The 23,237-nt window shown below is 31.9% G+C and overlaps 1 protein-coding gene across 5 annotated transcripts in view; it reads left to right on the top strand.

Annotated features, from left to right (window-relative positions):
* Positions 1-66: 66 nt before the first annotated feature.
* The window catches only part of LOC129802953 (phosphoserine phosphatase), a 27,692-nt gene continuing 4,521 nt past the window's right edge, over positions 67-23,237 (top strand). The window contains exons 1-3 of one of the 5 annotated variants that reach the window (XM_055849205.1): positions 67-340; positions 19,785-20,359; positions 20,428-20,592. In XM_055849205.1, the coding sequence (XP_055705180.1) occupies positions 261-340; positions 19,785-20,359; positions 20,428-20,592 (820 nt within the window). In that variant the 5' untranslated portion in view covers positions 67-260. Of the gene's footprint in view, positions 341-11,806; positions 18,923-19,026; positions 20,360-20,427; positions 20,593-23,237 lie in introns of those variants that run through there. The other 4 variants (XM_055849203.1, XM_055849206.1, XM_055849207.1 and 1 more) reach the window with 4 other exon arrangements.

Below are 23,237 nucleotides of genomic sequence, written 5' to 3'. Positions count from 1 at the left end.
TCGATATTGCCTTATATACCGCATTTTATATAGGCGCCTAAATTTCTACTCGACATGTCCCAAGATAGTGACTTTAGTGCGCAACAAACTTCAGAGCGCCCTAATGTTGGGGCCAGGAGAGGGATTGTGGGGGGTTGAGGTGTTCAGTGACAGCTGAACAGGTGCAAACTCTCTGTTGAAAATGTGCCATTCTCAACTGGAAAGTCTCAGAAAGTCGCATTAAAAGTTAGTGTTTTTATTGAATAAAATCAAACTTTTGCATGTGGACGAATCAAAAGAACATTTGGAAGATAAGACGTAATTGGAACCGGAAGTATTTGCATCAATTGCACAGCAAAAGGTAACTTCCTAGTAAACAAATAAGATATGAAAAACAAACCAATTTTGAGGCTAAATTGCTGCTAAATTAAGAATTTTCAATAAATTAAATAAGTGATTCCAAACGACAAATTTAGCTCAATTTTACTTGCAATTCAAGTTAGTATTCTTATTAAAATAAATATATATACTTGAGACGTCATGCAATACCGGTTAGTAGGGACTGGCCCAAACTGCCCAAACAGGTGTTTTATTGTCAACATACATTATTTACTTAATTCAGATCCCAAATAAGGCGTAGAAGTCAAATACACAGAATCTGTTACCATGACGAAGAGCCAATTAAAAGAAAAATTGTGAGAAATTTTCACGCGCAATTTACCGGTATTTAAATTTATCAAGAAACTGTTGACTAGGTAAAGCATACCAGAATTAGATCAATAAATTAAGCCCCAAATACACATCAAATCGCTAATGTTGCTGTTATCTACTAACATCACATTTATCACTACTACTCACGCTTTTATTAAATACATAGTAAAAAAAAACATAGGTAAACTTTAAGATATTCTACACAAAAGATTTAATAAAGCACTGATTTGCTTTCCAGTAGTAAGTGATTTGTGTAAACAAATTAATTTTACATTATTATGGCTCCGCCACCTTTTAGATCAGGAAAATTTCATGAAGTCGAAATACGAAACCCTTTCTTTCTCACATGCTTTGCATATGACTATCTCATTCTTTCGCATACCAAATTCGATTGAGCTAAATTGGATTTGGACTGATGTCTAAGAGAAGAAGAAGAGTGCGACAGACTGAAATAGACATATGTAAATCATGTAAGAAAGAAATGGATACGAAATTGCACTTCATGAAATTTTCTTGATCTAAAAGCTGTGCCCGAGTCATTATGGCTGAGGCGGCTGAGGCAGAACTTTTTTATATCAAGAAAATTTCATGAAATCGGAATTTAGGGTAAGTGTGCCAAATTCCGGCATAGTTGCATGCAAGCGTCAAAGTCTCAAGTTTGAAATGTAATATTTTAAACAAATTCATTTTTTTAAATTCTTTCTTTTGTAAGAGTGTTGCTTGGAACCTTGCAAAGAGTTTTCCGTCTTTATTTACTCTAAAATCATTCTTAATACATTTTAAAATGAATAAAAATATAGACATAGCTTTGGTGCCCTATTTCGGCCACCTTCATTTTCATAGTTCCTTTCCCTTCGGGAATTCTTCCAATATCTTTTTCACGTCATCTCTTGTCGAAGCTACATTTTTTGTTATTCTTTTGCATTGTGTATAATCTCTAGAGTACGTAAAATCTAAAAGTTCATGGAAATTCGAGGAACAAAAAAGGTGGCCGGAATTGCAAGCTGGCCGGAATTTGGCACACTTACCCTACATCCTTTTCCTTCTCAAATTGTTTGCATAAGTCTATCATACACTTCTGCACTCTTCTTCTTATTTTGAACATCACCCAAAATTCAATTTAGTTCAACCTAATTTGGAGTGGGGAAAGCATGAGATAGAGATATGGGAAACGTTTAAGTGAGTGAAGGACGTGAATTTTAATTTAACGAAATTTTCCTGATCTAAAAGGTATGCCGGGCCGGAGCCATTATAATTTAAATAAAAAGGGTGGCAAAACGTCCCAGGATTTGGGAAATAGTCGAACTCATGACTTAGATGCTATACATCAAAAGTACTTTTGCATATCATTTACAGTTAAACTGATTCTCAACCGATTTAAACCGATCCTTAAATCACTCAAAAGATCCACCAAAAGAGTTTTAAAAGTGATAGAATTGATTTTCAGGATAGAATTACTTATCGATTCATAACTGGTTCATTACTGATTCACAACCGATTTATAAATAACTCAAAACATTGCCCAAAATATTCTAAATATTACTTATTGGTTATGAATCGGTTCGTTACCGGTTCAGAAGTGATTGGACTTCAGTCTTGTCGGAAATTCCTAGACCTTTCCAACGAACCTAAAACAAACCCAATTCGGTTAAGATATACGGTCTCTAGAGCCTTTTTAACCTTTGACCTTGAAAAATCATTGTTACACGAAGAAAAAACCTAAAAAGTTAAAACAACTCTACGAATATCGATGTAATTGTTACTCTTTTTCGTTGTAAATTTTAGTAAATAGAGTTGAAACAACTCTTCGTGCGAGTTGAATTAATTCGACGGATATCAATGTAATTATTACTCTTTTTCGATGTAAAATTTCATCTCGACTGAAGTATATATTTAAGTGTTTTCGTTTTAAGAATATACTTCAGTCAAGAAGATTTTCGTGTGACAAAGTTCATATGGAACATCAACTAGAAATATGCCTAACAGTGTTTCATGAAGACATGTGCGTGCATCATACGTGATATTTCGCACGGAACATAGATAACTTAAGATCAAGAAAATTTAAATAAAGAAAATGATAAAATAAAAAAGAGCATAAAATTGCAAAATTTATCCATTTTGGGATTTGAAAGAGTTATTTTAACTCCAAAAAAGACTTTTTTTAAACTCTTGGAACAAGTTATTTTAACTCTTGAAACGAGTTATTTTCAGTCTTAAAAAGAGTTATTTACACTCTTTTGTCATGTAAATTTTTAGGAAAAAAAGTTAAAACAACTCTTCTGAATATTACACCTAAATAGAAGTAAAATCAACTATAAAATATAGTTAATCGAAAATCACAACGAAAAAGAGTCAATTCAACATCGATTCGAGTAAGTTTTACTCGATTATTTTTCTGAGTGTAGGAATGTTCCAACGGTATTTCCGTATGAGGACAAAATGGTCGTCTGGGTAACTCTCGAAGTCTTGTACTTTCTCAAGGTTTTCCTTTTTTCTATTTGGCCATTTGAAATAGAAGAAAGGTATCAAAATTCCAAATTAAACATGATTCTGAATTATATGACCCCTTTAGGAGTAAGGATTTGAAATTTATATATAACTTAAAATCGAGGGATTATATTAACTGCTCTTTTTGGGGTTCGAGCAGTAAAATTAACAAAAACAATACAATTCATTCTTGATGTTCGCTGAGATGAGATAAGTAAGTTGTTTACGATTAAAATATATTCCATCGGTTCTATTATTATAAATGTGTATTCAAAGTTTCATACACTGAGAAAAAATAAAGGCGCGATTAACTTTTTTTCCTCATAACTTTAACACTTTTTAGGTGTAAAAATATATCAACATTGTTTAATGTTAATTTTACACCTTTTTAAAGATAAAATTAACACGAAAAAGAGTAACTTTAACCCCTAACACACCTAAAAAGCATAATATTTACACCGATTTCGAATCAATATTGCAGGGTAAAATTAACATTACCGGAATGTTATTTTAACTTTTTCAAATTACTCTCACTCAGTGTAGTTGATCCATTCGATCTATCCTTTGAAAAAGTATCAATTATGCATTAGTATGATCTTTTCCTTTTTTACCACTGCACTGGAGAATTATAATTGTATCGCGGACAAAAATTAATTATTGGTTAATAACCGGTTCATTATCGCTTGAAACCGGTTCAGACTTATCAGAAATTCCAAGACCTTTCCAAAGAACCCCAATATGACCCCATTCGGTTGAGAAATACGCACTCTAGACCCTTTTTGACTTTTGACACGGGGATATCAGGAATAATGCAGAAATGATATATTAAAAAAAATAATAATCAAAAATTAATTATCAGTTCATAACCGGTTTATTGGAGGCCTCAATGGATCAGTAAAAACAGTATTGCAGAGAGATTAAAGAGTTTAAATATTTGTTTTAAAATAGCTGGTTTTTGTTTCTTATATAAAATAATTTTACATACATTAATCGAAGTGCAAAAAGTGTTAAAGTTATGAGGACAACATGTTAATCGCAGCCCCGTTTTTTCTCAGTGTACTGGAGACTCATAGAAATGTTTATGAATCGTATAATCAACTAAAAAGTTTGTAAAATTTTGTACTTTTTCACAGTGTTTGTAACATGATCACTTGACGAGCATTTTTGTTCTTTTACAAACATCTGTCCGCTCTGGCAAAAATTTACGAACAAATTACAAAATTTTACAAAAAAAATTAAGGTCCAGTTAAACTTAAAAATAGGAGAAAACATCCAATTTCAAAAATGCCAAAATTCTAAGGTGCTCCACTTCGCCCTATGTCTCGTTTTATGTTTATAATACTTTGTTGATTTGGTACAGTCAAGTCAATGATCTTTTTTATAGGTAAATTGAGCAAGTTTACGTGAAACATGAATACTTTAGCGTTCAGTAACAAAATAACCATTTATAATTTACACTATTCGAGTCCAGATTTACACTATTGAGATCTCAGTGTAAGAAATAGTTTTATACACCGAATTTACTGAAGTCGTATTGTCGTATTTAGTTTCCTTTCGTCAAAATTTATAGTTATTTCACTGCTTTAAAAGTTAAAAATTGAATACTGATCAATTTTGTTTTTTACTGACCAAGATATTTTTTAATTAACCGATGGGAGACTCTCGGTCTCTTGCGCTCGCGCTTATTTTCCACGAACTGTTTTCCTTTCACCAGTGAAATACTTCACTAGCTACTATGTGGATCTACGTAGATACTGTAATGATTAAAATTGCTTGGAAACAGTCGATTTTGGCACTCTCAAAAATTACGCATTTAACTTGAGAAAAAGACGAAAAATTGCATGGAAACAGTGGTTTTTGGAACTCTGGAAAATTACGCGTTTCACTTGAGAACAAGGCGGAAAGTTGAAGTATTATTGTCATATACTCTGTTACCTAATTCTGCATCATCCGAAACAGGAGGGCGGGGCCACTATCTGCAATTGCAGAAAAAAATAAAATTAGCTGCAGCGATCGCTGTTTGATTCAATTTGACTGTCAGAGGGGTAGAGGCGGTAGAGGCATAAGGGATATGTTCAACTATTAGTAAAAATGAAAAAAAAAATTTTGCCATGTGAGGTTGGTAACAATTTTTTATGTGCCCCAATAAACGGGAGAATGCCCAAATTCTTGAAAAACATATTTTATAACACGAATAAAAACTAATATCTCTGGAATTACACAAATGACTACAGAATGAATTATATTTTTTTAACAATTCCCCAAAAATAGCTTTTATCTCTCTATTTTTGTCTACTTCTGTCTTAACATCAGTGCTGTTTCTATGTCAGGAAGCAGGATATTTTTAGCACTGTACTTTGATATTTTAAGATAATAATATAATTTTCAATTATTTTGTTATCATTCTGTATGAGTTAAATCGTTCTTTATTTTGGTTTGAAGAGAATATTTCTTTGAACTAAGCGCCACATGCACGTTAAATCTACTGAGAAAATACTTCAAAACTATATAGAATATAAAAGCTAAAGTAACCGGTACAAGCATTCCGCAATTCTGAAACACTTTTCACCAATTTTTAAATTGCTAATTAAAAAAAGCCTTAAAGGGCTCCCGGAAAGGCCAGGAAATAAGTGAATCCGCGAGTACTTGGAGTACCGAAGTCAACTCACTTTAATGAATGATATGGAAAGTTCCGGGCTGCTTGTGACATTCTACGTTTCCCTTACATGAACAGGAACAGGACTTGGTAAGAGTGGTTCATGAAATGAAGAACAATGGGCATCCTGTTGAGGCGGATTAGCTGTCCAAATTTACTGACAAGTTGTCCAAATTAATAACCAAATTGTCCAAAATAAGAGTCAAATTCACCTCTATTCATTTTTAAACGTATTAAAACTAATTTTAGTAAAAAAAAAAAAGACGACAAATAGCTAGCCAAGTTTCTAAACAACCCTTCTGAAGAAAGAGTAACAAAAAAATCAATTAGTATTGAAAATATCGCACTTCAAACTTGGAACATCCATGCTCATAAGCAGACTGGGCAAAATTATGAGCCTTTACCCTAATGGTTGTTCAGATGATGCTTAAACTTCTAAAATTCCTTACCTACACCACTATAGAGGAAGGCTTTCAGGCTTCGCACACATTTGGCTTCGAACACTTCATATTATTCCTATAATCTTTAGCATAATCTTACCTATTTTTCAAGAAATGTATGACTTAAGACTAGCTATTAAAATTTCCCCGTATATAGGTCAGATTTATTAAAGGAATATGGAAAAAATATATAGTGTATAAATGTTGTCCTATCAAACCAAGGCCTCTCGACATTTCATTTTTCCATACATTTTTGCATAGAGGCACTGAAGACTATTGGCAAGTTTATTCCTAATGAGAATTGACTTATCAGTATTTCGAAATTGTGCATTAAAAAGTATCTAAAAATACATATTTCATAACATTCGCCGAAATAATATAAGAACTACGAACACATTTGTTTAAGTCGCGGCTGCAATATCTGCAAAATTTTTGCAAGGAAAGTGAAAAATATCTTCACTTTTTATTAGGTTTTATGGGCCCCTGTATCAAAGAACATTGCTCTTTATTATTTATTATTGTAATTATTAATCGTGTTGAGTTTTATTCGTTTGAATTTCGAACTATTCTCGTATTGAAAGAATTATCAAGTTTATTTCGATCGCTCAGAATAAGAAACGCATAACTCCCAGTAGGCAAATTTCATGCAGAGTATAGGATTTTTCAGATTTGAAATCTCTATGACTTTGAAAATAATTATCTTTCAAGTATAATCACAGGGAAAGTAGAAGGTATAAAGAAGTGCCCAAAAAGCAAATAAAACGAATTTTGTAAAAACAAATCGAGTTTAAAATATTCTGAGTCTATTCTGAGTCGTTGAATTATCCGTCTGTCCAGGAACTCTACTTTTTAATTGTCATGCACCTACTATTCTTCCTTTAGTATAATTTTTTTGTGGTCAGAAGCATTATTATTATTATTATCATATAAACCTAATGGACTTAATGCTCTTTACAGTAATTCATTGAGATTTCCACAATTTCTTGTCTATACAACTCGAAAAAAATAACAAAAAATGGATAATATTCTTTTAATTTTGAAATTATCAAAATTTATTGATACCATCTTCAAGATAGTACACAAGGGAAGAGTACTCTCCCTTCGAACGTGTTCATGTCTTCGAATAATGCGAATTTTCATTTATTTTTCCCAAGAGACTTACACATTTCTATTAAATATTAATTAGCTTATCACCAATTATTGATAACTATGTGATAATTAAAATAATTATGTGTCTCTTAGGAAAAATAAAAGAAAATTCATATTATTCGAAGGTATGAACGTTCGAAGGGAGAGTATTTTCATCTATCAGTTTTTAGCCGAAAAGTTTTCCTGACGTCGAAAATTGATTATGTAATTTTCGTTACGCATTGCAGTCATTGCGTTTCAATGGAATCAAAAAACACGATTTCATTCGGATTTTTGGAATCGTTTAAAAATGATTGCCTTGCCCATTACATAGTACTCTCCAAAGATAGTTTAATAAGTTTAAAGCGTAAAGGCTTCCAAATTAAACAAAATCTTATATATTTTCCAAAATCTGGTTCGAAAGCCAAAAAGTGCAAATAGAGTTCTATCTTTTAGCCAAGACACTATTTGAGTAAAAAACTCTGGCTGCGATCGCTAAAATTCTGTTCAAAATTCATAGTTAGTAATTTTATTATCTAAACATGTAGTAATACGTAATAATACGTATCAAGTATTATCACAGTTGATACTACCTTAGACACTTTGAAGTTCGAGTAAGAACTTATTTGAAACATCTTGCGGAAGGAGTCAATCCGAACACCCACATCTTAGTGCGATATTTCAATTTTGTGCGATAATTTAGTTTGAAAATTCGAAATTAAGTTTGAGTTCTTCGAACATTAACAACATTTTGTGAATATAGAAAGCTATTAACCTTTTAGCAGAGACACTATTGGAGAATCAAATTCTAACTGTGATCACAGATTATCGATGTAGGGGGAGGCTTTGATGTTTCGCACATACGCTACCATCGGACACTTCGAATTTCTCCGGTATTACTTTATAACTTTCACTGATGGCTATATATTTTAGTAGCTAGTCTTAAATCACACCTTTCCTGAAAAAATTGGGAGTCTAATCCTTTTCCCCTAGTTTTAGGAAACAAAAATTAAAAACAGGTCCAAAACTGTAATTTTGCTGTGCAATATTTCATACGATTGTGCAGAATTAATATCACTTTTCTGAAAAACTACTATCACAGAGGGTAGAAGGGTTATTAGGAATCAGATTTAAGTAAAAATCTTTTAGGCTGAACAGGCACTTTTTGTGGGTGGAACAAAATTCACAAACTTGACTCAGATTCATCGATCGCACATAGAAGACATGGCTTCTCTCACATTTTCCAAGAAACTTCATTTTAGATGCGATCCCTCATATTCACATCTATTGTAATCTACCGATTTGATCCACCACTAAAAAGGAAAACTTAAAAATCGTAAAGTTGATAAACAAGAAGTAATTTGACTCAAATAGGTTGCAGTTGAGTAATTATTAAGCAATTTTGGATTTCTTTGATATAAAAATATTTTTCAAGCTTGCACAAACTGAATGTGCAATGAAAGAATCACATCTGCAATAAGCTCATACAGTTTACAACTGGTTTTTTGACAATCTTTGACATAACCTCACTATTGTGTTGTTTTGCATGACAAAGAAAAGAAATTGTCCGTAAGAAGATGTTTTGTGAAAATTTTAGCTTGTTCACCTGCTGAAGCTCAATATCTGTGCTAAATCCCGATTCCTGCAGCTGCAGGAACAGAGAAATCTTCAATGATGCGCATTCAAACGTTTTTGTGCATATCCGGCTCCGTGGTGGAATCTTGTGTGGTATTCTCGCTTGCTGAGTTTTAGTCAATTTTTAGCTTTAAAAACTTATTGATTCGTGTAAATTTGGTGATATTTGGACTTTTCAAGAAAGTATTCATCAGATTTAACCGTTTCCGGAGTGAAATTCTCGTAGAATCAAGCAAAAAAATGGTTTTTAATGTCAATAAAACATCTCTCAGAAAAGTTCCAAAAAAGTGATATTAAAATGTTTTATTCCTTATAAAAATGGTTTAATCAAGTAGATTAGAGTTCCCTTTAAACAATGATGTGCAACTTTTAGTGTCCGGTGCAAAATTTACGGTGAAAATGGGGTGTTCAATGATGGCGTGAATCGTGTGCGATAATAGAAACTTGATTCATCTATCGGACAAATCGCCATTAAATTTTCATTTTCCTCTGGAGGAAAATCTAAGGATTTCCTGGGATTTTGTTTGGTGGGATTATGAACCTTATAAGTAAGACATTTTTTTGGCATAGTTGGAGAATCCATACGGTTTGCATGGTAGTCAGAAAAACTCACTGAACTTGAACATCATTTTTGTGTGCGAAAGTTCAAAGCCTCCCCCTACTCACAGTCGAAGTTTTATTCTCTAAAAGTCTCGGATAAAAGGTAAAAATTTTCTATCGAATTCGAATTTTCATTTTAGAATTTCGCACAATGTTATCGAAATTTATAAAATAGGACAGCAAGCATTTGCAAAACGAGATACTTATAGATTATGAAGGAATTTAAATATTAGGATAGGAATATTATGAGTCTGGTTTCCATGATTTTCCCCACAACAAAATGAAGGTTGACCGTGATGTCACATATAAGATTAACATTAATATTAAGAAAAGCAGGAAAGAGAGGTATATAGTATGCAAAATTTCAAATGGAAAATCACGTGGGTTAGAAAGAATACACTCTGGTGGAGTAATACGATGAGTAAGATATTACTGTTCGTATTAATTGTTTTCTGAATCGTATTACAGGCAATTCGAGCAATTTTCCATGTGTGCCAACTGTTATTCGGTAAGTTTTCGAGCGATTGTATTGCTGCCAACTTTGTACGTAGAGGGGAAATGCAAGAGAGAGGCAAGATAAAACAATTGCTATCTTTCTTTGCCATTCTCGCAGTTCAGAAAGTATTAATGTTAATATTAATCTTATATGTGACATGGTCTTACGCATGTAAATATTCGGAGATTAGAATTTCGAAAAAAATACTTCACCCAGCACGAAACGAGAAGTGAAAATGTCATTTCTTTGACTTACGACACCTCTCCTCGAATATTGGGGAAAGTACTCTTCTTTCAAACGTTCATGCCTTCGAATAATGTGAATTTTCTTTCATTTTTCTTAAAAGACTTACACTTGTAAATCTCTTAAGAAAAATAAAAGAAATTCACATTATACAAAGGCATGAACGTTCTAAAGAAGAGTGCTTTCCCCTACTTTTCTTTTGAGAAAACTACAGCTTTGTGAGATGTGAGCGCTTAGAAGAATATTACCTTTTCTTCAGTTTCCTAAACTAAACTTTAATGTTTTAGCTGAGATTCTTATGCCCAGCGCACAATAACTTTTGTTTTGTAAGTATATTTTTGAAATTTCAATGAGAGTGAATGAAATGTAGATCCAGTCATCTCGCTCTCTCTCATAGGAAGTCTTGAAAACATATTTACAATTAAAAGTTATTGTGCGTTGATCATTACTCTCATGGCCAACGCACAATAACTTTTATTTGTAAATATGTTTTCAAAGTTTTCCATTAGAATGAGCGAGATGACTAGATCTAGATCTCATTCACTCTCATTGAAATATTAAAAAAATGTTTACTAAATAAAAGTTATTGTGCGTTGGGCATCATTTGCATATTGTATAAATTTCAGCTGTAAACATTACGAATACGTTTTCTCTGAATTCAATGCATCATAAATGGGTTAAATATTGGATTGAAAGATTCTCTTTGAGAATGTAGATGAAAAATTCGAGAAACGCATGGAATTCTAAATATACAATTGATGATATATATATACATTAAAATTATCACAATATATTGACGAACATGACGATCATTGACGACATTATATATATTTCCATATGATTCGTCTATATCTCACATGAAGCGTAAATATTTTTTATACATTATATTTGTCGTTATGTCTTGAAAATTTCCTATGTTGTCCACCACAAACAAAACCGTGCTTCCTGCATTCAGAGCGTGTATACAAAGATGTGTATATAAAAAAACCAAAATATTTAGGTTATTCACTGAAGATTCGTATGAGACACCCGAAAATTCTGGTTTTTGGTTGATAAGAAAATGTGTTTTATATATTTTTTTTGGGGGCAAAAGTGCCGTCAAAACTGGTGATTTCTGGCCAAATTGTCTTTAATTCTCAATTCGATATTGTTCGAATAATCGTCAATTGCACAATTTGTTTATTATTTAGAAGGGATTTAAAGCATAGAGACAAGAAACACGTGAATCCATGAAATGACGAAATGTTCTCTAGTGTTTACCACATTAAAATCAGCTGGATTTTTAGGTTAATATATAGCACTAGCCGCTCTGTAGCTAAGGAAAACATCAATTGAGCGATTAAACTTGGAACACCAATATGTGACCAACAATTTGCATCCATAAGGTTACTTTTATATATAAGTCACTTTGTATAATAAATAATCTGTTTTTGTATGTAGTGCATGATTTGTGTGGATGAGATATTGTACAAAATATACTGACTGCTGTGCCAGTTCAGCAGTGTTCACTGATATCTCACAGAGTTAAAGTCGATCCCGAGAGTGTTTTCCTAACTAGAAGTTAAACAAAGGATTTTTCTAGAAAGCTGTATTATCTCAATTTTCAATTAGTCAGTAGCAATTTGGAATATATTCACAATGAGTAGGTGAGTTGAGTACAGAATCAAGAATCTTGTAAGAAATCAAGACAAAAAACATAATTTATAATTTTTTTATTCTTGAAGAAACGGTATTTATCGATGTTTGTTAAAAGTTCATCAAATGGACTTTATTTCAGTAATAAACAACACGCAAAAGAAACTAGTTTCTTTCTATAAAAATATCTGAGAAATAATTTTGGTTCTGATATAAGGTACTATAAATTGAAAGTATGTTTATGTATTTAAAATTTTCGCAATTGGAGAGGTGAAAATTTGGTCTTTGGTGTCTGTGAGACCACATACTGAAATTAAGGGTTTAAAATCGTGTAGGGTGAAAGGAACCTCTATTGACACCCTACTCTGTACCACTTGGGATATGAAATTTGAACATCTCTGTTTATAGTAAAAGGTATATTACAGAAAAAACGTTATATTACTTATATTTTACTAGATACTTTAAATAATTTTCAACATTTTGACAAAAGTGTCAATAGGGGTACCTTATCGAACAGACGTTCCTACGACCCTATTCAGAGTTCAAATACCAATTCAATAAAAAAGTATCAAGTATCAGCCATCGGTACATCTCTTGGATTCTAACATATTTAATATTGAACAATAAAACTATTTTGATAACAGGGAAATTTCGAAAATGTTTGTCAAATCCCTAGTGAACAAAATCTTGTTAACTATAGATTTCTCAAAATTTTCTAGAAACTTCATATAAAAAAAATCAATTTAACAAACTTTTGATCAAAATTGTTTCTAATATTCAAAAGGGGTGAAAGGTTTTGAAACAGTTTATTAAATACGGTTTATTATATGTGAAAAATTCTAAAAGTTTTCTTAAAGTTAGCGATTTGAAAAACTTTCTTAGAATATTTATTTTAAATGAACTCAGTTTGACAAATATAGAGCAAAAAGTTTGTAATGATGTTTGTCAATGGTTTGTCAAATGCAGTTTGTATTTTACGAAAATTCTTTAAAGAACGTCAAATCCGTGGCAATCGCGATTTGAAAAATCTATTTGGATTATTTATTAATTAATTTAGTGTGACAAATTTGGTAAAAAGTTTGTAAGTATATTTGTGAAAAGTTTGTTAAATGCAGTTTATTTCATACGACAATACTTTAAAAATCGTAAAAAAATCTGTAGCAAACGTGATTATTTTTTTGAACTTGCACATAAAAAAAATTATTTAACAAACTTCTGACAAGAGGTTTGTAATGATGTTTGTCAATGGTTTGTCAAATACAGTTTATATTTTACGAAAATTCTTTAAAAATCGTCCAATCCGTGGCAATCGCGATTTGAAAAATCTATTTAGATTATTTATTAAGGAATTTAGTTTGACAAATTTGGTAAAAAGTTTTTAACTATATTTGTGAAAAAAGTTTGTTAAATGCAGTTTATTTCATACGACAATACTTTAAAAATCTTAAAAAATCTGTAGCAAACGCGATTAGATTTTTTTTAAACTTGCACATAAAAAAATTATTTAACAAACTTCTGACAAAAAGTTTGTATAATGATGTTTGTCAAATGCAGTTTGTATCATACGAAAAACCTTTAAAGTTTTCTCAAATCTGTAACAAACGTAATTACAAAAATCTTTTATACTTTTCATATTAAAAGAATAATTTGACAAATTTCTGACAAGAGATTTGAAACGATGCATTTGTCAGTAGTTTGTCAAATGGAATTTATATCATATGAAAAATGTTTGAAATATTCTCAAATCTATAGTAAATTCGATTAGAATAATCTTTTTGGAAAACTTTATTAGAAAAACTTCTAACAAAAAGTTTATAGTGATGTTTGTCAACAGTTTGTCAAATGCAGTTTATTTTATTTGAAAAAAGGCTTTTAAGTTTTCCCAAATTTGTAGCAAAATTTCGGATTTTTCTCTTTGAAGGAACGTAATTTTAAAAACTTCTGGCAAAAGGTTTCTAACGATGTTTGTCAAAAGTTTGTCAACTGCAGTTTGTTTCACATAATAAATCCAAAAAATTGTATACTCTATTTGTTTTTGTTTGTCAACAGTTTGTTGAATTCCAATCTATTCCATGTTTCCAAAAATTTGTAATTTTTTCACCAACAAGTTTAAACAAACATTTTGTCAAAAATTTCTTAGAAAGTTCATGTGGTAAATTTTTGACAAATGTCGCTAAAAACTTTACTTCAGAGTAATAATGTTGTTTTCACGTCAAGCGCGTCAAGATCAATTGAAGTTATATACAGCGAATCATCATATTGTCGTACGATGATTAGTGCATAAAAGTGACTTAGCAACAAAACGCATACAACAACTCTTGTTTGTCGTCCTTCACTTTGTGTCGAGCCCCCTCAATTGAAAGTGCACTAATATCAAGTGTATCATCTCAATCGCCATGGCAATTGACTAGGAGAGAAAAATTACAACAACAAAAAATTAATTTGACACATTTTCAAGTTAGAATCAACTTGTTGATTAATCTGTGAAATTGGAGAAATGCTATAAGCAAGCGGAAAGAGATAACTCGATAACAAAAATGCTTATTATTAACGAATTTATTTACTGTAAATACAATTCTGAGTGAATGGTGTCTTTTTAAATTCTGGGTTAACAGATACGGAATTTTTGAAGAGAGGGAAAATCTTCAATAACAATTACTATAATTTGAATTTTGTTTATTCTAATTTTCTGATGAAACTCTCTTGATTTTATCAATCTTTGACGCAAATTATCATCTTACTACCTAAATGATACCCTATTTTTATTCATGAAAACAAACTATTTATTATTAGAATTATTTTGAATGAGTTAGTGTATTCTAATACATTAAATGACTCCTAATAAGACAAGTTTCGTAGTGAAGGCTAATTGTATACAACGGGGAATTATGTACAGATATTTAAATTTTATAAAATTATTAATGCAAATTCTGCTTTCTCTCTTAAAAATCCTTGGAGCTATTTCTTTATAATTAATTTATTCTTTATAGTAAATATTGAGCCAAAGATAGTAAGGGACTTAGTTAACCAATTAATATTAGAATTACTTTCTTATTTTTTAATGCCTTTTGTATTAAATTAATTTTCTATCCAATTGAATTTTCTTCAAATTCGCTTACTTTCAATTTGATGCATTTACGTCAATGGAACTTGAGACTCTTTCCTTCCATATTTACGCTTTAAAAAAAAAATGCTGAGAGCGATTTTCCGGGCAATGCACTCTTTCTATTTTAGATGTTTTTAATGAAATTATATCTTCACTGCACTGAGAAAAAAAATGGGGTGCGATTAACTTTTTTTCCTCGTAACTTTAACACTTCTTAAGTGTAAAAATATATCAACATTTCTTAATGTTAATTTTACACTTTTTTAAGTGTAAAATTAACATAAAAAAGGGTAACTTTAACCCATAATACATCTAAAAAGGCTAATATTTACACCGTTTTCGGATCAATACTGCAGGGTAAAATTAACATTTCCGGAATGTTATTTTAACTTTTTCGGATTTTTCTCAGTGTGAGTGAGAGAAATCCGAAAAAGTTAAAATAACATTCCGGAAATGTTTATTTTACCCTGAATTATTGATCTGAAATCGGTGTAAATATTATGTTTTTAGATGTATTAGGGGTTAAAGTTGCCCTTTTTCATGTTAATTTTACCCTTAAAAAGGTGTAAAGTTAACATTAAAAAATGTTGATGTATTTCTGTATGTTTTCACCTAAAAACTGTTAAAGTTATGAGAAAAAAGTTAATCGTACCATTCGTTTTTCTCAGTGTTGTGATTGTGGTTTGGAACCGACTAAATTTCTCTAGAGACATCTGCATTAAATTACAAAATTATAATTTTAAACCATTCCTTTTTGTTTAATTTTTTTTCAATTTATTTATTTATTTATTTTCGAATATTGCTTTTAATTTATGAATGGAATAACAAAGACAAAATAAAGAAGTATAAGTACTCTCTGAAACCTGTTGAAGATAACTTAAAAATGTTGTTTTTGTTTTCAAAAGTATTTATTGTTGTCAATAACATTACAAGAGATTCGAGAGGTTCACTATCAGTAATTTATTTTTGAATTTATCTAAGTAATATGGATATTTCATCAGGCGGATACACTTGAATGGAATAAATATGATAAATAAATTAGTTGGATTAAAGTTTATTGTGTTTAATTGTTAAGCACTTCGTGGTTTTCATATTTGAAAAAACAAATAAATTGAAAAATATAGCTTTACAGCTCAATCCATTCAGTCAATGCGTTAACAACACTCAAAATAGAATGCTCATATTTTGGAATTAAATTCTTTAAAGATAAAGAGACAATTTATTGTAAAAAGAAAAAATGTATTAAGAGGCCGCGGGGAATATAAAATTTTTACATTAATTCACAACAAACACTATTTATTTTTATAGTGTCACTATCTAAGAAAAGAATTTGTTACTCTCAGTTCAAATTGGGAAATTGAATGAAGAAAAATATAATCAAAATCGAAGCGATATCAAAATTTTCGCGCACAACTTCATTTAAAAACTTTGCATGACTTTCAATAAAGCGGGAAAAGTGCAACAAAATGTATTTCTACCTCTTTCAGGATAAAGAAATAAATTATCAAAAATCGTATATGAAAATCGTATATAAAATATTGCTATAGCAGCGCTACTTGCAAACTTTTCATATAAAAAGAAGTTTTTGAGACTGAAAACGGCATTTTAAAACAATCAGCGCGATTAACAGCCAAATAATTCGTTGATAATGGGCACAATTGTAGAGCGTATGGCTCATTCGACAATTTTTAACCCAGTCGACGGCCAAACCCATCAATCCCAATCCTTCAATCCCTATAGCGGCCTTCAGACTAGAGGTTTAGCCCAGTTCCCATAGGTCTTGAAATCCTAAATAGCGTGCAATTTAATTGCTTTTTGAGAGCCTAATAGGTTATTTATCGTTAATAATCCAATCATAAGTTAAATTTTCCTAAAAAATCATGATTGACAAGAAATTAGAACAGTTAAGCCTTTTGGCAAAGCCTTAGGTCTGAATCCCGTATATGACACACCCGACTCATCGTCCCTAGGCGGATGCTGAAGGTTGCTAGTAGGCCATTTGTTCGGTTCAATCGTCTCTGCACTTCAGTAAGTGAGCAGTGAGCATTAGTCGCCGGGGACAGTTCACTCCGAGAAAGTTGAAAGATGACTGGCACCTTCTGCTCCTCATTTTACTTTAGAAGTTATAATATTTAAGTAGGCCCCTTCAAGGCTTACACCATAAAAAATTTAAAGAGGAAAGTTAAAGAATTTACATGGTTATAAAAACTTATAGGGTAACGTGTGGTATTTCGGGACACTTTTTAGCACTTTCAAGTTTCAAACAGTTTAACGACTTCTCAAATAATTTTTTTTCTTTGTTGAATACAAATATTTATGTTTCTTATTCTATCCATAATAAGATTCTTATCGAAAAATTTTGAAAAATGCATTATTTTTTATATGAAATAGCAAAAAATGTAAAGAAGTAATAATGATATATTTCGGGACAGTAGGGTATTTCGGGACAGACAAAAATGGCTATTATGCAAATAAATTTCACTGAGCCTAATTATTTACCTTCGAGTAGAAGGTCCAAACTTCAATCTTTTAGTATAAAAAAAAATTTTAATTTCACTTGTAAAATGGCAAAATTGACGCACTACAGATTTCACAAAATGTGGAATGTGATACTCACAATTCACGCATATTTCACACTTTAAATTGAATAAAACTTCAGAAATTTTATGTTTATCTCATACGTAAAGAGCTTAATATTTCATATAGAATTTAAAAATAATAAGAAAACAAATATTTATATGATTTTTGTGTGTCCAAAAATACCCATATTATGTCCCGAAAAGCATCTTGTCCAGAAATACCACACGTTAACCTACGGACTAAAATAATCAAAATAACTCGTTCTAAGAGTCAAAATAACTTTTTTTTCAAATTTCCAAGTTTTTTTTGCTATTTTATGTTTATTTTTTTCGTGTCCTTTTATTTTAATAACCTTTTTCTTTCTCTCGAGGTTCCCATGTTACGAGGTACTCGCATGAGACACTGTTGGGCATTTTTTCTATTTTATATTTCCTTTGTCAAAGTACAATCATCTTGACTGAAGTATATTCTTAAATCGAAATCACTTAAAGCGTATACTTCAGTCGAGATGAAGTTTAACATCGTAAAAAACTATTAAGTACGTCAATATCCGTTGAATTAATTCAACACGCATATAAAGTTGTTTCAACTTTAACTTCCTAAATTTTTCTACGAAAAAGAGTAACGATTACATTGATATCCTTCGAGTTAATTCCTTGTTTTCACTCTACAGATTTTTTCTTACTATAATATTTTAACGTTGAACCATATCTAAGTTTAAGTAAAACTAAAAGTTTTTTTTTTTTTTTTTTTTTTTTTTTTTGATTGTTTTTATTACTAGCAATCTGTATATCATATACAATTAGCTCCTTGTTTGAAAAAAAAATAAATAAATACAAGACATGTGACTGTTTCACTAAGAAAACAGCCTTTCAAAAAATAATAGTGACAGATTGAACTTTAAATAAACAGATCAGAAGGCCTGATCCTTTTCAGTCTTCGCTCCTCGCCATTATCCACAGCCAAACCACCAGCTAAGTCATTTGGATGAGTTAGAAGCCTCTCGCGATATTTTTTACATAGGGCATCTATTTCTTCTTCTACTGTAGGAGTATTTGTGTCATCGTGAACCACGAAAGAAGGAACGTACCAAGGAGCTCCAAGGATCTGGCGCAACACCTTGTTCTGGAACCTCTGTAAAATACAGATATGACTTTTGGCTGCGGTTCCCCATAACTGGATACCATAGGTCCAAATTGGTTTCAAAACTGCTTTATAGATTAAAAGTTTGTTGCGCCTTGATAACTTCGATTTTCTGTGGAGTAACCAATATAAACTTCTGAGTTTTAGTCCTAATTGTAGTCTCTTTTTCCATATGTGCGATCTCCAGGTCAGCCTCCTGTCAAGATGGATGCCTAAATATTTTGCCTCATTGCTTTGCGGGACCTCTACATTGTTTAAAGTGATAGCAGGACAGTCACCTCTTCTCAGAGAAAACATAACATGTGTGGACTTAGTCTCATTGGCTTTTATACGCCATACACGCAACCACTTCTCAATTTCATGTACGGATTTTTGAAGAGTCTCTGTTGCCAATTCTGGACTAGAACCCGTCGATAGAACAGCGGTGTCATCCGCAAAAGTTGCAACCAAAGAGGTGTCAGGAAGATCTGCCGTAAATAGCAAGTACAAAAGAGGCCCCAAGACACTGCCCTGAGGCACCCCAGAGTTGATGGGAGACAACTCACCATGAAAATCACCCTGCTTGACATAAAAACTCCTGTTCGAAATGAAGGATATCAAGATAGCACAGTAGCCAGGTGGAAGATTTGCTTGCAGCTTGAGAGTTAGTCCAACATGCCAGACCTTATCAAAGGCCTGGCTCACATCAATGAACAATGCAGAACAGTAACTTTTGTTCTCAAAAGTATTCTGTAAAAACTAAAAGTGAAATATATTACAAACTCCAACTCTTATCGATCACAATTTAGATTAATCTCAACATTGCTCTAATTAATATTCCGAAATTTAGAGCAATATTAAATGAAATTTATGAATTAAATGATCTTATATTTATGCCGATCTGTCTGAGTATGGCAAAAACATATTTATTTACCAATATAATTGATAAAGAGTCTTATTTTCCAGACTCGTGAACTCCCTCGTGAATCTGATAGCGATTTCATCATCCGAGAACCCGTCAATTCGTCCAAGGAACGTCAATTCCAATGCAGATATTGCGTCAACATCTCATGAAACTCGGACCCTAAGCACAATGACAAACAGCTTTGCCAGTGACAAAGAGAAAAAGGTCACTGAAGCTGCTGCCATCATCCAGAGGAGCAACATTGTCTGCTTCGATGTGGACTCCACGGTGATCCGTGAGGAAGGAATTGACGAACTGGCGGCTTTCTGTGGCAAACGCAATGAAGTGTCAAGACTCACACGTGAAGCCATGCAGGGTTCAATGACATTCCAGGATGCTCTGCGGAAGCGCCTGGAGATCATCAATCCCAGTCAAGCGGAAATCTGGGAGTTTATCCGAACTCATCCGAGCACACTGTCCAGTGGGCTCAAGGAATTCATTGGGTATTTGAGGGAGCGCAATGTTGAAGTATTTTTGGTATCTGGAGGCTTTGATTGCCTCATTGAGCCAGTAGCTGATCAACTTGGTATTCCAAGTGAAAATATTTATGCCAATAAGCTATTCTTCACATTCAAAGGTTGGTTTCTCTTTGTAAGCTACTACTTTTTTTTTGGGGGAAAAAATATTAATTCAATAAATTTTCAGGAGAATATGCTGGTTTCGATACCAATCAGCCAACATCGAGATCCGGGGGAAAAGCCGAAGCTATTGCCAAGATTAAGGCCAGGGCTGCAGAGAATGATATTATCACGATGATTGGAGACGGCGCAACGGATCTGGAAGCTTCACCACCAGCTAATTATTTCATTGGTAAGTACTTTCATTTATACGACAATTGGCATCTTATTAGCACCTCATTCTCACAATCATTCAAATTAGAAGCATGCTTTAACGTTTTATTGGGCCGATCAAAAGGGGTGACAAGTAGTTTCAACTTTACACAATGCTTGAAATCTTAACTTCGATGCTTTTTGCATTCATAATTTTGAGTGAATAAAATTATACGGTCATGAGTTTGATTCATACCGATTTAGAACGACTCATGAATCACCCGAAATCCTACCCAAAATAACAGGGATAGAGGAAGTGTGCCAAATTTCGGCCAGCTTCTAATTTCGGCCACTTTGAGTGCAATTTCGGCCATGGAAATAAATTAATTAAAATTATGTATTTTATCTTCGAATAGTCAATGAATTCATTTTGCTTTTAAATATTTATTCATTTTAGGATGTATTAACACAAAGACCATTAAATTTTAGGTATAATTTGAATTTAAATTGCGTTGTAAAAACTCAGTGTGACAAGAGTCTTACAAAAAATGTGACAGATCGATTTGTTTCTAGCAGTCTTATGGCCTAGACATACTTACGACTAAAGTCCAGAGATGACTAAGCTCGTTCATAGCCAAGTCAGTTCCTGACACACTACAAATAAGGCTCAACATTTTTTGGCACTCACAAAAAATAACTTTCGTGGGTTTTTATGCAGATATTTCTACTTAAATGCAATAGTAAGTCCTTTGAAAATGAAATTACTTTTAAATTTACTTCACAATTCACGTATAACAACAAGAATTATTCACTAGAATAGCTAAAATTGGCTTAAGTCGCGAGTTAGCTTCCACCTCACAAATAATTGTAATTAACAATAATTATTGGACGTGTACTGAAACATGATTTCAGTAGTTTCATTTTCAGAGGAGTATTAGTGCATTTCAGTAGAAATATCTGCATAAAAACCCAGGAAAGTTATGTTTTGTGGATACTAGTGAATGCTAAACCTCGTTTGTAGTGTGTCAGGAACTGACTTGGCTATGAACTAGCTTAGTCTTCTCTGGACTTTAGTCGTAAGTGTGTCCAGGGCATTACGATTTATCGTGAAGTGCAAAAGGTTTTCCTTTGGTGTTTTTCATGAAAATTTATTAGTTTTCATTAAAGATTGTTTCTGTTTATGTTAATAGTGAATTAATCTTTAAATTTCGGGTTAAAATTTCTCAGCTGGATCCTGTATTTCGCGTAAAAAAGTAGATACTTTGTGAGCGTCTCTCCGCTGAGGTAGTGTTGCCTATACCGGCAACATCTTTTGCTTTTCTAGATTTCTTATTCATTTTATGTTTTTTTTCAATTTCTGAGTTCTCCAATGTCCAGAGAAAAAAACCATCGCTTCTATGAAAAAGATGATGTGGAAAAGGCCTTGGAAGAGTTCAGGAAGGGCAAATTCCTACGGTAATCTGCGCGTAAATTTGAGGTGCTATTCTTTAGGTCTTCAGGACAAATTACACAGAAGATCTCAAGGCTTATGGGTCATATAAACGTATTAAACTAAATATTAAACACGTTCCGTATGACGTTTTGAAATTTTCTATTCGTTGCGTCACAAAAGGTGGTCAGAAAAAAATGTGGCCGGTATTTCACTCAAAGTGGCCGAAATACTACCCAAAGCAATGTCCATATTTTTATTTATTTTTCAATATTTTAGGAAGTGATTTAAAGAAAACAAAGATGATAAATTAATTTTCAAGGTTCCACAAAACCCTCCCGAAAAGGAAGTAACAAAAAATATCAATATGAATTAAAAATATTGCATTTCAAACTTAGGCCTTCAGTGCTTATTTGCAACTATGTAGAAATTTGGCACACTTACCCTAGTCTTTCAGTATTTTTATTGATGTGAAAAATATAAAGTGTTCGAAGCCAAAGTAAGTGCGAAACCTGAAAACGTTAAGGTTAAATCTTAACCTCAAACATCTTCTTGAGGTTCAGATTTTTTTACCTGAGATTCTTTACAGTCTGTTTTGAATTTATGAGCTGACACAGTTTTGAGACAAAAATCATTATACAATGTTTAATTTGTATCTCAAATTGCCGAAATTATGCCTAAAAATAAATTTAAAGACACCTATTCTCTGAAATAATGCATAATTTTTTTGAGATTAGAGACGACATAACCTCACATTTTGAACAAAATTTAGGGGAAAAGAAAATGAGATTAAATACTTTAAAAAATGTACCGTAAAATCATACAACTTTGTGCCATTTTTTCAAGTTTTTTTTTTTAAATATTTTCCAAATTAGTTGAGATATTTGAATTGAGATTTTTAACCAAGATAACTACACATCTCTACACTGGTAGAAATAAAAGGATCAAATTTATCCTTTTGCAAAGGATGGATCAAATTAACGTGTTCTATTATGAAAAATGTCTATTCAGAGTTTGAAAGTTGATCCATCCTTTGGAAAAGGATCAAATTTGAATCAATTTGATCCTTTTATTTTTACCAGTGTAAAATATAGCCCCATGGTAGAAAAAAAAATCCAGGTATCTTTGGACAAGGAGGAAAATTTCTTGTATTACGCGTTTTCAATAAAATTAAAAAAGAATTCTTCTGAATAACATCCAGGAAACCAAAATTAAACATCAATTCCGTCCAAGTAAACATCAATTCTGTCCAAAGA

This window comes from Phlebotomus papatasi, chromosome 2 (genome assembly GCF_024763615.1).
Source record: "Phlebotomus papatasi isolate M1 chromosome 2, Ppap_2.1, whole genome shotgun sequence".
NCBI classification, from domain to species: domain Eukaryota; kingdom Metazoa; phylum Arthropoda; class Insecta; order Diptera; family Psychodidae; genus Phlebotomus; species Phlebotomus papatasi.
The sequence above is the reverse complement of the archived record's forward strand: the minus strand, read 5'-3'. Positions and strand labels throughout refer to the sequence as shown.